At 48.8% G+C, this 17,794-nt stretch overlaps 1 protein-coding gene across 1 annotated transcript; it reads right to left on the reverse strand.

Moving 5' to 3' along the window:
- Nucleotides 1-622: 622 nt before the first annotated feature.
- On the reverse strand, nucleotides 623-16,599 carry LOC307075395 (ras-related protein Rab-9A-like). The gene is made up of 2 exons (XM_079735986.1): nucleotides 16,335-16,599; nucleotides 623-2,227 (listed from the first exon to the last, which is right to left on the reverse strand). Exon 2 carries the CDS (start codon nucleotides 1,965-1,967, stop codon nucleotides 1,323-1,325), a length of 645 nt encoding a protein of 214 aa, XP_079592112.1. The 5' UTR covers nucleotides 1,968-2,227; nucleotides 16,335-16,599; the 3' UTR covers nucleotides 623-1,322.
- Nucleotides 16,600-17,794: the final 1,195 nt, after the last annotated feature.

Here is a 17,794-nt window from a genome sequence, read left to right on the forward strand (position 1 = left end):
ACCTTTTAGACACACAGTTAACACGAAGCACAGTTATCCACCACTGTCCTCAATGTGGATCAGTGTCAGGCCTGAATACCATCAAGAATCAGTCTAAATAATATCGTTATTCTTAAAAAATGCCAGTTCCCCATAAAATGGACAGATGTCATCCATGCAAGGTCGACTCTAACTTTATATGTCAAGTGTGCGTTATGTCGTAAATCTTCTGGGAAACAATTCACACACTCCAGCATGACTGTGTCCCTACAATGTGTAAAATAAAACGCTAAACACAGTAAATTGTTAAAACATGGCTGGCGTGCAACGTGACAGCAGGCATTATGGTGATATGATGTAATGTCGGCTGGGCGTTGGTCAGGCAGGCCTTCCGCACAATGCATCCCTCTGGTGGCTAAAGTTATGACACTTCTTTATCTACATATCGTTATTATGCGAGCAAATTAAAATTCAAATTCAAATCAAAACGTCTGGAGTCATGCTTGTTCAGGGATATGCTTGTAAAAAAAAAATCAACGGTTAATCCTGTTTATCAGTTCATAAACACGATTAACCATCTTCCATGTCCAAACTTGATTCATTCTGAACCATAACGCATAATCATCATACTCCTTAATATTAATCGGTTTTTGTGTCAATTTATTTCATTAACATTTTTTACGATATATTTTCATGACATCATTTCACAGTGCTTTTGCATTACAAATCATGTTCTATTTTCAGTTCAATCTCAAGTGTTGGCAGATGTATTCATTATAAAACCTATGCACTATAATCTACATTATTATCTTCATTATGGAATTTAGATTAAAAACAAAAGAGAAACCTCTTAAAATAACGAAAATGTGTTTAAGGCTTAGTGAACAAGGTCAGTGATATGGTCATGAAACATGAAAAAAACATGAAACTTATACTATAAGTACCTGCAATTTGATAGTGTTTTTTAGTAGTCTCTGATGAGATGCCATTTTGTTAAATTTTTTATCAACATTGTTTCCTACATATTGGATTCAGTGCGGCAGTTGAGTTCAGTTGGGGTTTAACATATGAGTCAGTATCCTACCTAGTGGATGTTTACCACGCACACAAAAGCAGGGAAGGCCTATCATCAAGTCTCATGATCGGCTGCCTCTCATCCCGTATGCCTTGGCTCGCTGTGATCAACGCGGCCCCTGCTCGACCAATCAGCGATCAGTGGATGTAAACCTCTGCATAGACGGGCGACACACGCTAACCTCAAGCAGGACCTGATACCTCCGCATTCACCTTGGTCTGCTCCCCATCCCGTGAGCACCCCAGGAGGTGGATGGGGGGGTGTCAGTTCAGCAGCACGCCTCACCACTATCGGCAATGCTGCTGCCGCCGCCACCGCGTGGGTCCTTGTGCCACAGGTCCACTGCGTCGCTCGGCAACAGGTGGTCGGCAGGCTCGTCGCTAGTAGCCAGCACGCGGCGCACCGCCTCCTCGAACGCCAACGTCACATTGGTGGCGTCCTTTGCGCTGGTCTCAAAGTAGGCGTGGCCGCCGTTGTCGCGGCACCAGTGCCGCACGTCCTCGCCGGCCACCTGCCGCTCGGGTGCGTCCACCTTGTTGCCGAGCACCACGAAGGGGAAGCGGTTGGGGTCGCGCACATCGGCGTAGTAAGCAAACTCCTTCTTCCAGTTGGCCAGGTTGACGAAGCTCTGGCCGTCGTCCAGGCTGAAGGTCAGCAGGCAGCAGTCCGAGCCGCGGTAGAAGGGCGTCCGCAGGCTGCGGAAGCGCTCCTGGCCTGCCGTGTCCCAGATCTGCAGCGTGACGGCGCGGCCGTCCACCACAAGTTCCTTATTTAGGAACTCCACGCCGATGGTGTGGAAGAGGTGCGTGTCGAACTTGTTGGAGACGTAGCGGTTCATCAGCGACGACTTGCCCACGCCGCCATCGCCCAGCAGGATCACCTTCAGCAGGGACGACTTGGTGGCTGCGGCCATGGCAACGGCACGCTGTTAAGCCTCCACACCGCGCCCCACCAACCGGAGCTGAAGGAACCGAGGCGGAGGCTGGCCGGAACCAAATTGGGCTGGGTGGAAACTGATTGGACTGGATGGAACCGGATTGGGCTGGGGAGGAACCAGATTGGGCTGGAGCGGAACCGGATTGGGCTGGAGGGGAACCAGTTTGGGCTGGCTGGAACTGGATTGGGGTGTGATTTGGGTTGTCCCAAATCACGCCTGAGGGACAACTCTTCCACCTTAGAAAGAAAACAGAAATGTAAAATGTAAGCCTTTAGAAATGAACAAGTAATAACTAGGAAGCTAAAAACTGTACAAGCTTAAGTGATTCATCCCTGTACTGAAGGAATTACCTTGCCAAAGTGTGTGAAAAGTGAGAGTAGACCCCGGAAAAAGCAGTTATATGCAGAATTCACAGCACTGGGAATACTGTCTGCCTTTCTTCTTGACTACAATTAACTTGGATACACAGACAGACAGAGACATATTGACAGTGTTGTGCCTGAACGCGTTCATTGAATGATAGTTCATGACCTCGTTCATATTTTGGGAAAACGTGAACTGAATGTATTGTATTACTGCCTGATGAACGTTACTGTGAACTCGTTCATTCTGGTGTCTGTAAACAGCACAGTCACTCGGTTCAACTTCGTTCAATAGGGGGGGGTAGTTGTTTATCAACACGGCGGATGCGCACGCAGAATGATCGCAAATAGAAAATTTGTTTGAAGGCTTGCCATGGTTAACTCGAATTATAAATATGTACAATCCATAACGATAGCTCTCTGGCTCAAAGCTCAGTGGACTAAAATACCTCCTAGAATCATTGCTTGTTGGCCGGAAATGGAAAGGGGGCTGTTTACGTTTAGTTGTAGTCTTTTCGTTCAGTTCTCCGTCTCAACAGTAGGGCTAGGACCGAGCGAAAAGACTACAACCAAACGTGAACACGCCCCCTTTCCGTTTCCGGCCAACGAGCAATGAGTCTTCCAACAGAAATCAATGGGATTTACAAAATGCGCTAAATGTAGGGCTGGCCCGAATTATTCGAATATTCAAATACTTGTTCGGAAAATTAGTATTCAAAGCTTAAATCAGTATTTGGAGCTTCGTTTTTTGGGATATAAAAGTTTGTAATATTGTAGTAGTAGTAGTAGTATATTGCTCATTTAGGAGGATATTACATCACTAAGTGTCACAGCGCATCCATCACCTCACCTCCGAGCGCAGCGCAGTGAGCGCACTTACTTCAACATAGACATTGAACGAGCTGGTTCAAAATGCCCCAAAAGTCTTCAGTTTGGGAACGGCAGAACCACCTTCTGGCGGTCTTTGAACTTTGACCTAGTTGGCCGCTGACCTTTCAAAGCGTAACCGGTGAGACACCAGCTGTATGCTACGTGACGTTACCAGAGCGCGGGAGGCAAACTATAAGCGACACCAAGCAGAGAAGCGAGAGAGGTGGAGGAAGGATATCTTGTTTCCCTTAACTTTATAACACAACATTAGCGGGATCTCGGGAGGAAAAGTAATGCTTAGCGAAATGCTAACCTTAGCTTAGCTGTTTGTTTACGTTCGCTGTACAGCGCCGCGCCCATCAACTGTGACTGGCTTGCTGCAGAGCGTGAGCGTCTTGGGAATACCCGGTCAACATATTGGATATAATATGGACACATAAGACAATCAATATACGGTATTTGTTAGGGATTTATTGTACAAATTCCCTGAAAAGATGCACGTTCCAGGATGAATTGAAAAGCTCCCGTAAGGGCTGACATGGCAGAAAGGACAGCTGATTTGGAACGAAACAACAGCTGTTTTTCTGGAACGAGTATTCGAATACTCGCTCGGAAAAACCAACGAGTATTCAAAGCCTGAAAAATGGCATTCGGGCCAGCCCTAGCTAAATGTATTTCGCTACGATACTTGATTCAACCACTCTATTTCATCCTAGACAAACCAAAAAGGGGGCTCAATGTTCAAGTACCGGAAAAAAATAATCGCTCACAGTAGCATATTGAAAAAAAGAACTTTTTTGGAACTGTGAACTTGGTTAAAAATTTTGAATTATGAACGTTTAACTGAACTCAGGGCTCCAGACTAACTTTATGCTTTGGTTGCACTGGTGCACCTAACCAGCACAAAATTTAGGTGCACCAAATTTTTCATTGTGTCGCCTTTAACATCATAAGGTCACATTTTATCGCTCTCCATAACTTTCATATAATGTGAATGATTTTTGACCAGGAATAATGGTGCGTTCCAGGCAACCCGTAACCCGTGTTTTCACAACCTTCTACCCATGAAAATGCCCTGGAACGGCAGACAAACCCGCAACTCACTACCCGTGAACTCGTACCAGACCGATTCACTCCCAGTTCCAGCTCGTAACTTACAGGCTAAAAAGTGTCCCTGTAACGCAGCATGAAGTGTGGAGAAATGCTTGTCTTTATTTGAAGCACAATTATATATAAAAATAAAAATAAAGTGTTTCAAGTTTTTCACTGAGCTGAAATGGAATATTAAAAGCTAAAAAATTAAGCAAAATAAAACATTTCCAAATAAAAGGGCTTGTGCAGGTAATTCAGACTCTCTGAATAACTACTCTCAGTAGTAGGGCAGGTTGAAACAGTATGCTTAGTTTTTTTGATTGAAAAAACATTCTATTGTGGAGTGCGGTAAATGACGAGACAAGAGACGGAGATGGGTCGAGTCAGCTTTACTCTCCACTTCAAAACTAAACAAGTTACTCCAGCATGAGTTCAAACGTAACAGCCGTAAACCAGAACACCCGTAAACCCGAACTGTCGTAAACCCTTTTCCTTAAAGGAACAGTCCCTTGGTGAATGTCTTTATTATGTTGTTGTGGGTCACCACACAGGCCCCCCCAGAATTCACCCAAACCAACAGGTCCAGACCCGACAGGGAACCTACAGAGAACAATGGACACCCACTAGTGTTAAACAGAACATGCTAGCATATAACAGTCCCCAGAAAAATCAACGCCTAGGGGGGCGGACCAGGCGGCCTGAACAGTTGCGCTTAACAGGAGAAGGGCAAAAGGCAGGAGCAGGTGCCGAGGCCGCCGCAGGGCCAGGTGTCGAGGGTGCCGCAGGCGGGCGCCCCCGCCGCGGGGGCCCCGGCCGCGGGGGCTGAGCCAGCTGGAGCAGTTCGCCAACATCCACATGAGCAGGCTTGAGCCGGTCAATAGCCACCCGCTCAGGCCTGCCCCCCATATCCACAACAAAGTTCTTAGGCCCACCCTCCAAGACGCGGAAGGGGCCATCGTAGGGGGGCCGCAGCGGGGTACGGTGGCCGTCGTGGCGGACGGAAACGTACTTGGCTGACGGTAAATCCCTGGGAACGTAGCACCGGGGGAGACCATGGTGAGACGTTGGAATGGGAACGAAAGCGTCCGCAATGTCCCGGGACGCAGCACGATGGGAGGCAGCCGACCACGGGGCCGTGGCGTCCGGAAGAAACTCCCCAGGGACGCGCAGGGGCTGGCCGTACACCAGCTCTGCCGACGAGGCCGGAAGATCGTCCTTGGGGGCGGAGCAAAGGCCCAGCATAACCCATGGGAGGCGGTCAGCCCAGTCGCTGCCCGTAAGGCTGGCCCTGAGCGCGGCCTTCATGTCCCGATGAAACCGCTCGCAAAGCCCATTGCTCTGTGGGTTATAGGCTGTGGTACGGTGGACCTTCACCCCCAGGACCTTGGCGACCGCAGTCCAAAGCTCCGACGTGAACTGCGGCCCCCGGTCCGAGGAAAGGTCGGACGGTGTGCCAAAACGGGCCACCCAAGCCATAACGAACGCCCGGGCCACCTCAGTTTCAAAGACCCTACGCCGCCAGCCAGCAGGCACCATGGGGCGCGGTTGGCCAGTGGAGACGTCACAGAGGAGCGTAGTGTTGGCCGTGCCAAATACCACATCCTCCATTAGGAGCGCCGTGGGGGCCGCCCTGTAGGCCTGTACCTCAGAGTCCGTAGCCTGATCCCCAGCCATAGCTGCGTAGTCGAGGCCCAAGTGGACGGAACCAATAACCACCCGAGAGAGGCAGTCGGCTACAAAATTGTCCTTGCCGGCCACATGCTGAATGTCCGTGGTGTACTCAGAGATGGCGGAGAGCTGACGCTGCTGCCGACCAGACCATGGCTCCGAAGACTTGGCCATGGCGAACGTCAGCGGCTTGTGGTCAACGAAAGCCGTGAACCGACGGCCCTCCAACAGGAAACGGACAAGGGCATGAGCTGGGCCGCATGGGGGAGGAAACGGTTGTAGAAGTTCACCATGCCCAGGAACTCCTGCAGGGACTTCACAGTGCGCGGGCGTGGGAAACTGGCGATGGCGTCCACCTTGGCCGGGAGGGGAACCGCCCCCTGCGGGGTGACGTGGTGGCCGAGGAAAGTGATGGAGGACCGGCCAAACTCGCACTTGGCCGGGTTGACAATGAGACCATGCTCACTGAGCCGACCGAACAGCTGCCGTAGATGCGTCAGATGGTCGTCTGCAGACGCACTGGCAACGAGAATGTCGTCCAAGTAGACGAACAGGAACAGCATGTCCCGCAGCACCGCAGAGTCCATGAGGCGCTGAAACGTCTGTGCTGCGCCCTTGAGGCCGAAAGGCATCCTCAGAAACTCAAAAAGTCCAAAGGGCGTGATGACCGCCGTCTTTGGGACATCCTGCGGGCGGACGGGCACCTGATGGTAACCGCGTACCAGGTCCACCTTTGAAAAGAAGGCGGCGCCGGCCAGGTGTGCGGAGAAGTCCTGAATGTGCGGTACCGGGTACCGGTCGGGGGTGGTGGCGTTGTTCAGGCGACGGAAATCACCACAGGGCCGCCAACCGCCATCAGCCTTGGTCACCATGTGCAGGGGGGAGGCCCACGGACTGTTGGAACGGCGTACGATGCCGAGGCGCTCCATGGTGGCGAACTCCTCCCTGGCGATCGCGAGCTTGGCAGAGTTGAGGCGCCGGGCCCGTGCATAGACCGGGGGGGCAACCGTGATGATGTAGTGCTCCACACCATGCTTAGCCACAGCCGATGAAAACGTGGGCGTGGTGATGTCGGGAAACTCAGCCAGCAGGCGTTAATACAGGTCCCCGGTGGCGAACGTGTTCGCAAGACAAAGCCCCCCCACCCCGCCCAGCGTGCAGGGGTACAAAGCAAAAGAGAGGGCGTCGATCAGGCGGCAGTTCGTTACATCCACCAGCAGCCTGTAGGCGCAGAGGACATCCGCTCCCAGGAGTGGTGTAGACACGGCAGCCATGACGAAATCCCAGCCGAAACGCCGGCCGCCGAAACACACCTCCACATACCTCGTGCCATAGGTACGAATGGGTGTGCCGTTGGCGGCGTCCATCGGGGGGCCATGGCCGCTAGCCACAGTGTCTACAGGCGTCGCCGGCAGGATGCTGCGCTGAGCCCCAGAATCGACCAGCAGCCGCCGGCCGGACAAGGCGTCAGTGACGAACAACAGCTTGCAGTCCCGACCATAGCTCACAGCTGTTAACGAGCACTGGCCCGGACGTTTCCCGGGGCCCCAAAACTGCAAGGCTGGCGACACTGCTTGGCCTTGGCCCCAAACCTGGCATGGTAGTAACAACACCCGTCGTCACGCTGTCGGCGGGCTGTCACAGCGGCTGCGGTGTCCGGGTCGTACCCCGGGGGCGGAAGCGGGGCCGACGTGTGCTGGGGGGGCAGCAGCGCATGGACAAACTGCTGCCTGCTGGCGAGGAAAATCCTGTCGGCCTCCACAGCCACCGCCCGGTAGTCCTTGGAGGCAAAGAGGGGGGAGCTGGCCAGAGCGGTGCGCACGGGTGCTGGAAGCTGCCGCAGGAATATGTGGGCGAAAAGAAAGGAGGGATCCGCCGAGCCCAGCACGGCCAGCATCCTCTCCATCAACTCGGACGGCTTGGCGTCACCCAGGCCGGTCAGGGAAAGCAGGCGGTCCGCCTTCTCCAGCTCCGACAGTTCAAAAAGGCCCAGGAGGAACGTCTTGAGTGCGTCGTACTCTCCGACAGCTGGAGGAGCCTCCAACCGCGCCATAGACCTGGCCGTCGTCGCGGCATCTAAGGCTGCTACCACGTGGAAATATTTTGTGACGTCCTGCGTTATTCCTCTCAGCTGGAACTGGGCTTCGATGTGTTGGAACCACGACCGTGGGCTGTGCTGCCAAAAGTCCGGTAAATTGACGGTGGCAGCATAGATAGCGCCAACGTTAGCCGCGTCGGTAGCCGCGTCGGTAGCCGCGCCGCCAGCGGCGGCCGGCGCCACAGCGGGTGCGTTGTTATCACCGTCGATATGCAACATAATCCAGCCGTATCCAACTCGCGTCGGGGGTCACCAATTGTGGAGTGCGGTAAATGACGAGACAAGAGACGGAGATGGGTCGAGTCAGCTTTACTCTCCACTTCAAAACTAAACAAGTTACTCCAGCATGAGTTCAAACGTAACAGCCGTAAACCAGAACACCCGTAAACCCGAACTGTCGTAAACCCTTTTCCTTAAAGGAACAGTCCCTTGGTGAATGTCTTTATTATGTTGTTGTGGGTCACCACACTATGGTTTTACCTTGCTTAATTTTCCCCCTCTTTTGACGCATTTATTTTCTTTATCCGTTTCAGTTACTCTGGTGCTAAGCTCTTTCTCTTATTGGTTTAGACCACAATATGATCCTACCGTGCCGTCATGAGTAGGGATGGGGATCATTAATATTTATTGATATCGATACCATTTGATACTCCTTAACGATCCGATTCTTTATCGATACCACTATCGTACTTTTCTATTAATTGGTGGAAATACGAAGCGTTTTTAGTGATGAGGAAAATATTAACCCATTTGTACCGGCTGCTGTGCGGCGCAACATTGTATCTAGTAGATACAATGTTGCTCCGCGCAGCAGCCGGTACAAATGGGTTAAGGAAATAAATAATTTAATTTTAAATTAAATATGTAATTCTTAATAAATATTGACATCAGTAGTTTTAGTTATATAAAATAAAATGATTAGAGCACTATACAACTGTTTTAGTAATACAGAATTATGAGTAATACAGTATTACCATGTTTCTCACCAAAAACTCAATTTACCATTTCTTTATGATACATTTGAACGCATCATGATAACCTGACAGTCATTTCACTGAGCCAACCTCAACACATCATCACCCAGCACATCTGAAACTTTATTTACTTTTTAAGATAACTAGCTTGTATGCTGCTGATTACAACACCGATTTCACAATTGGATTACTATGTTTAACTGATGGGACTAGCGACAATGTGTGTGTGTGCGATTACCGCTCGTAGTTTGAGTGGATAATTAAGACGGTCCCGTCTGTGGTGCGACAGGAGAAGGAGGAGTCTTTTCAACTCGGAGACAGTCGAAGGTACTGCATTTGGTCATTATTTGATGCACAATGCTAATGTGCTTGACCATTGAGGTTGTGTTCCCCCCTATACGCCCGTTCAGCCATCCTCGCGAGCAAAGTTAACTGCCAGACTTCACTTGTTTTACTTGTAATACCTGTTTACTTACAACTCCATTCAAAACCATTGGTGGACACGCTGCAGTGATTGGATTGATTTCATTTAAATGCCGTGATGCGACTCGAGGGACACAACATTACGTTACAGGACCTACAAGACAAAAAAAAAATAAATGAACGACGGGACTGTATGATTTTTGGGTTTTGAAAAAAGTGGAACCGGGTCCTTGATAGAACCGGGTTACGATCCCCATGCCTAACCATGAGTGTGAGTTTGATTACAGGAGAACACAGAGAGATGACGCGATTGCAAAGGAAATTTATTTTTTCACCCGGGCAGCGTCAGGTGCACCAGTGCGACCTATATAAAATATTAGTCGCACCCTTAAATATTTTTGCCGCACTCTGGAGCCCTGGAACTAGTTAATTTTAAAATTTGTGAACTGAACTTTTAACTAGTCCACGTAGAAAGTGAACTTTCCCAACACTGCATATTGAGGTGGTGGTTGAAGGGGCTAATCTGCTCAGCCTGCAACAGACCACCACCTAACCTGTTCTCTCTGCAGTAACCATCCATATTCATAAACGGCTGCATGGTTACATTTATATTTGTCTTTAAGAAGGTTGTCCCATATCTGGCTGTAGGTGAGCCTTGAAACTAAGAACTTCAGTGTTTAGCATTACAATTGGTTGTACTAACTTTAAGCTTGTTTCTGCTGTGTTGGTTTTGGCTGCTGTTGTTATTGTTGCTGTTAATAAGAGGTTGTTGACGCTAGTTTCAGTCACAAGGTGACAACAATAGGCTTGATTGCTGGGTGGAGCTAAGGCTGCCTGAGCTCCCTTGTGCATTTAAAGGTAAGTAATTCAGCGTCAGGACCCTGAAAACGAAGACCCGGGAAACAGAGACTAAGGGAGTTTCTCTGCGGGAGACAAGACCCGGGAAACAAAGACTAAGGGAGTCTCTCTGCGGGAGTCCCTCGAGGAAGACCAGGGCATCCACCCCTATTGTAGCTATGTGTCGTACTTCAATCATCGTCAGGGTTTCCACTAGGGATCGACCGATTATCGGCCGGGCTGATTATCGGCGCCGATATTCGGCATTTTGACGCATATCGGCATCAATTTAAAACTGGGTTATTTTGGCTCTGATGCAGCCGTGCCTCTCTGTCTGCTGTCACTACGCGGTCTCCAGTATTGTCCCACCCACAGCACCATCTGATTGGTTATACGCAGAGCCACGACGGGTAACAGCTAATCAGCAGTGAAAAGTGTGTATGCACAGTGCTCACACACACACGGCAGAGAGGAGAAAATGTTTTGTCTGGTTTGGTTTCGAGGTAAGTTAAGGCAGCAGACTCTCCCGAAATTGTAATAAACATCCCAGTCCTCTACAACTCACAACTACTAGTAACATTACTGTGAGCCCATCAACGTTATATAAACATAAGCGGCAGCTCTGCTCACAGTCCGGCGTCCAGGCATGCCTGTTAATCACTCGAAACAAGGTGTGTTGATAATATCGCTATGGAAATAGTCTGTGATAGTAGAAGTCTGTGTGTGAGTGAGAGTAAAAACCTAATAAACTCAATTCAGTCCAGTTTTGTTGCAGGGAAGCACGTTAAGCGGTGGTTATACTTCTACAACTGCATAATGCGCTATCCAACTGCGTAACCACGGAGCCCCTCGAGCCCTTAGGCTTTAAGGTGAAGGCTGATTAGCTTTTAGCGTAACGTTAGCCCAGCGCTCCGCTTTCTCCTTCTCTGGCTCTAGACGCTCAGCAGACTGTAGTGAAACTCTACAACTCATGACTACTAATGTTACTGTGAGGACCCAATACGTTAGCAGCAGCTGTCTGTTCCTATGATAAACACTGATTATTAAAGTGAAGATGCTGTAGGCTATTCAGTGTTTTTAACGGTTTAATCACTTGAAACAAGGTTGCTGATAAAATTGATAGGGAAATTCGCTGTTGGGATATTGGGCAATATCCCATGATTGAGGTCTCAAACTCGGGATATTGTTTTCATCGCAAAATGTCCCGCTTTGCAATAAATAAACCGCTAATAAAAACAAATAAATCTCGGCAAAAAGTGACATCTTGTTTATTTTTGGAGTGTTCACGTATAGTATATACTAAAACAATTATTCACCTCAGGCTTCGTGAATAGTGGGGAATAGCCCCCTCGTGATAAAAGTAAGAAGTGTGTGTGTGCGAGAGAGAGAGAGAGAGAGAGAGAGAGAGAGAGAGAGAGAGAGAGAGAGAGAGAGAGAGAGAGAGAGAGTAAAATTCAGTTCGTTTTATTGCAGGGAAGCACGATGAGGGGATGGCTAGAGAATAGTGTGTGTGTGTGTGTGTGTGTGTGTGTGTGTGTGTGTGTGTGTGTGTGTGTGTGTGTGTGTGTGTGTGTGTGTGTGTGTGTGTGTAAGCCACATGAGAAGCTGCAGAAACTGACAGCAAAGCACCGTCTGAGAGAAAACTGTCGGGCAATAATGGCTGTTTAACTAGGGAACTATTTATTTATTTAAATGTTCGATAATGATAAACATTTCAGTTCAGGAAAATTTTAGTGAGCCATTTATTTGTTTAAATTGTGTTATGTTGCAAATCTGATAAGCTGTTGTGTTTATTAAACATATGCTTAAAAGGCATTTAAATGAAGTTAAGTGTTGGAGTTTGTATTATTCAAAATTTTGACGCCAATGTTTTCCCTTTTTCTGTAAATTAATATCGGCTCCAAATATTGGTTATTGGCCCCCTTGACTACTAATAATCGGTATCGCTATCGGCCCTGAAAAAAACATATCGGTCTATCTCTAGTTTCCACCCATAGAAGACGCCACCATAGATCTTCTGCTCGGCGCAGCAACCGATCAAGTCTGTGCCACCAACCGCCCCCTACCTACACTGACCTTGAAGTGATGGGAGGACTCTGGAACTGCCAATCTGCGGTCAAGAAGGCAGACTCCATTTCGGCCTACGCATCCCTTATGACCCTCCACTTCCTGGCCCTGAAAGAGACTTGGATCACTCCAGAGAACTCTGCTACTCCTGCTGCCCTCTCCACCGTTCACTCATTCTCACACACTCCAAGACCATCGGGGCGAGGAGGAAGGATTGGACTCCTCATCTCGCCGAAGTGGTCCTACCAGGTCCTTCCACTAGAATACTTGGCCAGATCTGCCTTTGAACTCGCGTCACCCTTCCTATCAAGCTCTTCATTGTGGTGATCTACCAGGTCCCCTTCGTGACTTCGGTGCTTGACCCTCAACATTCAGGCTTCAAGAAGGCACACTCCACTGAGACGGCTCTCCTCGTGGTGACTGAGTCCCTCTGTGCTGCCAGAGCCTTGTCCCTCTCATTGGTTCTCATTTTCCTCAAACTGCCCACAGCATTTGACACGGTGAACCACCAGATCCTCCTTGCCACTCTCGCCGAACTTGGTATTGCTGAATCTGTTCTTTCCTGGTTCACATCCTACCTGACGAAGTGCACCCATCAGGTAACATGGAACGGCTCCTTGTCCAAACCTTGCACGCTTGACACTGGTGTCCCTCAAGGCTCTGTACTGGGGCCCCTTCTGTTCTCCCTCTTTACCAGATCTCTGGGCTTTGTAATTGCATCACACAGCTCTTCCTATCACTGCTACGCTGACAACATTCTCTCTTTCCCCTCCTTTGACAAAGCACCGATTGCAACACGCATATCTGAATGTCTGGCAGACGTCAGCACTTGGACGACTGCCCATCACCTCAGGCTTAAAGGGGACATATCATACCACCAGGTGTGAGTGTGATTAGCCATTACAAGCCATTTTCAAAATGTGCAGCATTGTGACATCACAGGTGGGCGTGTCCATCTAGATGTGTGACGGATTGATGGACACGCCAACCTGTGATATCACAATGCTGCACATTTTCAAACCTGCTTGTAATGGCCAATCACACTCACACCTGGTGGTATGATATGTCCCCTTTAACCTCAAGAAGACTGAGCCCCTCCTAATGCCAGGGAAAGACTTCCCACACATGGACTTACTGGTCACTGCATCTCCTTCTCCAACTGCCAGAAACCTCGGTGTGGTACTGGACAATCACTTATGCTGCACCACAAACAGCACCGCGGTGGCTCGATCATGCAGATTTGCAATCTACAACATCGGCAGGATCCGGCCCTTCCACGGAAGGGAAGCAGCTAAGCTCCTAGTCCATGCGCTAGTCATCTCACGCCTCGACTACTGCAACTTGCTGGCTAGACTCCCTGCCTCTGCGATTAAACCTTTGCAGCGTTTCCAGAACGCAGCAGCGCGCCTCGTGTTCAACCTACCTAAATTCTCCCATGTGACCCACCTCTTCCGGGACGTTTAAGGCTTGGTCAAGCCACACACCCCAGCTCGATCCCTCCGCTCAACTACCTCAGCTGGACGTCTGGTACTGCCATCGCTAAGAGCAAGCAAAGGTCAATCATCAAAGTCACAACTCTTCTCTGTTTTGGGACCTCAGTGGTGGAACAAGCTCCCTGCCGATGTCAGGATTGCAGAGTCACTCACCAGCTTCCGCGAAAGACTCAAAACTCACCTGTTCAGTTCATCTAGACTCTGCATAGCCATCCAGTCCCTTCCGCCCACCATTGTATGTTGTATGTCCTGGCACTTAATGTATGCACTTATTATACACACTTAATGTACGTTGTATTTACTTGTGTAGCATTTGCAGTAGCTGCTATCACTGCTCTATACGTGATATGGGTTAGCCTACCGATTGTTAGTACTTGCACTTGGTTCTATGAACATCTTTACTGTACCAACAGCAATATAATGTTTCACTTCTTATAACAAATGTACTTATTGTAAGTCGCATTGGATCTGTTAAATACCCTAAATGTAAATGTAATGGTCTCATATGACCATGATCTTCTAACTCAGGAGACTTGAGGACTGTTGAGAAGAATTAGGATTGAAATTGCTTCTCACACAGTGTGAACCCCACCAACCCTGACCCTGGATAAGGGCTAATGGGGGAGAGGGGCCGACAGGGTGAGGGGGAGACAGCAGCAGGAGACACTGGGGGTGCATCTGAATACTAAGTATATACTATTTCTGTGCAGTGTCTACTACTTGACCGATAATGTAGTATGTTCTACAGCTATGCATAGAACGCCTCCGAACGCTTCCGAACAACACCGAAACGCCACTGGATGTTTGGAGATTACGTATTTCCCCCCTGTGCGCTGCACATCAGATACCGGCAAAATTAAAGCCACCTGCGATAATTTACCGATTTTTTAAATTTTTTATTATTTCTTCTTCTTCGGTTACCAGACTCCGGCTGAATTGTGGGATAGCGTACTGACCTACCATTGCATACTGTGGCGGTAGTACGCATTCGGAAACTTTTTGCCTACTACACAATGCGTACAGCATTTGGACGCGCTATATTTGTGACGTACTACAAAATGCCTACTATATAGCAGTCAAGGATGAGTATTTGTATGCAGACTGGGTGTAGGACCTATTGCAACGGGAGTGAATCATCCATTATGAAGCTAACTAGGTTTGAAGAAGTTAGGAATCAGTCAAAACATGGTTTAATACTTGGTTCCTTGGGTCTCGCAAGATACCAAAAACAACCCCCGGGTCCTTCCGCGGTTCAACAACTTCAAAGCTTAATCCTCCCGTGATTCCTTCTCCCATGCTGAATCATCACATAACAAAGTACATTATATAGCACTTGACATTGACAGGGATCTCAGTTACCTCAAATCATTGTCATACAAAAAGGTGTAACCCACTGATTCCTATTGGGTTACCGTTATTCAAATCAAGCCGATAACGAACCACCTACACCCTCTCTGGACTAAAGATTTTTGGGGGGAGTGATACCTGGGCAAGATGGACCCCCGACCTGCTGGTATGCGGGGGATCTGTCGTTGGGCTGTGAGACAAGGGATGGGCCATTTGGGGTTGGAGACAGAGGACTGGCAGGGAGGAGGATGGGAACACGATGGAGGTGAATACACATAGATAAATTAAAATTAGGGGACAGAGTGTAAATGTTTGATTCTCATGCCATGAGGCAAAACCATATCTAAATGTCTAGTAACTAATACATCCTCAACAGGTTAAAACACAATGGACCCTTAGGGCTTGGTATGACTGAGAACATAATTATAAAGGGCTTAATGTATATGGTGCATCAATGTTTTTTAATTGCTCGAAGCCATTCTGGGCCATTAACCTTTTCTTCCGCAGACCCTAAGGATTGCCTTCATAAAGAACAATGTCGTAGCAGCAGTCATGTTTTCTGTCGTCCCCTCTCTCCTCCACACCCAACACACAGCCGGTCATGTGCCTCGTCCCGCAAGAGCAAAACCATGGCTTCTCTTTCCCTGTAGTAACCATCAAGCGCCATTTAATGCTTCCATAGAGACGTAACGCTAACACTGGCATGGGTCTAAACATTCCTGAACCCCCCACACACGCATGCATGCACACGCACACTCGCCGCTACACAGTGAATACGGGACACTTGAGGAAATGGTTTCACGCTGTTTCATGCACTTTCCGTCGACCACAATCAAACCGGCTGTGTGACTGAACACTTATCCTGTCAAGAAACACTACAAACAGGTGTGATTGACAAGGGGGCAGCCGTCGAATCAGAGTCGGCTCACTCGGCTGCATGGTGGACTATGAACGGTCTGGCGAAAAACGACAACCTAAATAAACAGACATAAAATATATACAAATATACGGCCAGATGGGCTCACTGTGCATGTCCCCAAACAAACCGCATCTTTGCAAGTTCGCCAAATCGTTACCTCAAGACTAAGGATGGTCCCGAAATGTAATCCTACCTCTGGTGTTGGCGGTCACGGGCGGACCTCCATTTCTCCGAGGAAGCGGCCCGGTGGGTAGGCGGTGCAGCGGCGCTCTCATCCGTGGGACTGGCTCTCCTCCGTGGGACAGGCTCCTCGGTGGGACTGGCTCTCCTCAGAGGGACTGACTCTCCAGTCTCCACCGTGCCGTGGGACTGGCTCTCCTCCGTGGGACTGGCTCTCCCCTGATGACGGTCATATGACCCGGCGTGGCGCCTCCTCCCCCGGCGTCATGCGCTCTGAGCCCCCGCCGTGCCACAGCATGAGTGGAGACCAAGCCCCCAGGAACAGTGCATACTTCCGCAATCCACCAGTGCTCAGCGGCCAAGCCTGGTATTGCAGCTGTTTAAGCGGGCTGTGGACAGGTCCCTCGATTCAAAGGGCCCAGAAGCAGATATCTCCGTTCACTCCAATACAAGTGGGGAATAGGAATGTGTCTCCGCAAAAAATGACTGTCAATGAAAAAATGACTGTCAATGAGGGCCAATGACGTTGATGGTTTTTAGGCACTTGTGGTGACTTTTTATCACCAAAAGTGTTTTAGTGATGAAGGGATGTTTAGACTGGTTCAGCTGCTGCTCAATGACTCTCACGTTCCTCTGCTTGCGATCATTGCGATTCACCATTTATTGATCCACTCATTCAAAAGATCCAAAGACAAAGAACGGGTGCATTACGGTATCATTTTTATAATATTGTTAATAGCTTAATAAACATTTCGGTTGTGTTAGTATTAAATTTTTCATTTGCTTGTTTAGCTATGTATGACAGTTATTAATGTTGGTGTAGACCAGGGGTGCCCAATACGTCGATCGATCGCGAAGGTAGCGTGGGTAGATCCCATGGCACTTATGAAATTTGCGCATGCGCAAACTACGGCGCTAAGTGCGGGAAAATTTTAAAAAAAGCTTGCGAGTTGCCTAGTTAGCCTCCAATTTTTAGCCCTCGTTTTTTCTCTTAATCTTAAGAAAGGGTATAGAAATGAGTGGGGGAGCTGGACCGAGTAAGAAGCCAAAAACGTATCACTTTCATACGGAATGGGAGGAGGAGGTTTTTTTCACTATGTCATTTTCGAAGTGCGTTTGCCTCATCTGCCATCGCAATACCGAAGAAGGGAAATGTGGGGCGGCATTTTCGGACTGCTCATAAAAACTATGACACCAACTTCCCGCCGAAAAGCGAGCTGAGAAAGAGAAAGGTGAAGGAACTAAAATGACAGTTGTCCGGACAGCAGTCATTTTTCTCACAGCTAACTTTAAAAGCCAAAGCCGCCACCGAAGCATCGTTCCGGGTGAGCCACTTAATCGTTAAGAACAAGAAGTCCTTCCAAGACGGAGAGATGGTAAAAGAGGCATTCGTTGAAGCAGCTGACTCATTGTTCCGAGACTTTAAAAACAAGGCAGAAATATTATCTTCGATCAAAGCTCTCCAGCTGTCAA

The sequence above is a fragment of the Pollachius pollachius genome, assembly GCF_949987615.1.
Source record: "Pollachius pollachius genome assembly, chromosome: 4".
In the NCBI taxonomy this organism is placed as follows: Eukaryota; Metazoa; Chordata; class Actinopteri; order Gadiformes; family Gadidae; genus Pollachius; species Pollachius pollachius.

Coding starts and splice junctions, on each gene's coding strand:
- LOC307075395 (XM_079735986.1), bottom strand. CDS start 1,967: ATGGCCGCAGCCACCAAGTCGTCCCTGCTGAAGGTGATCCTGCTGGGC.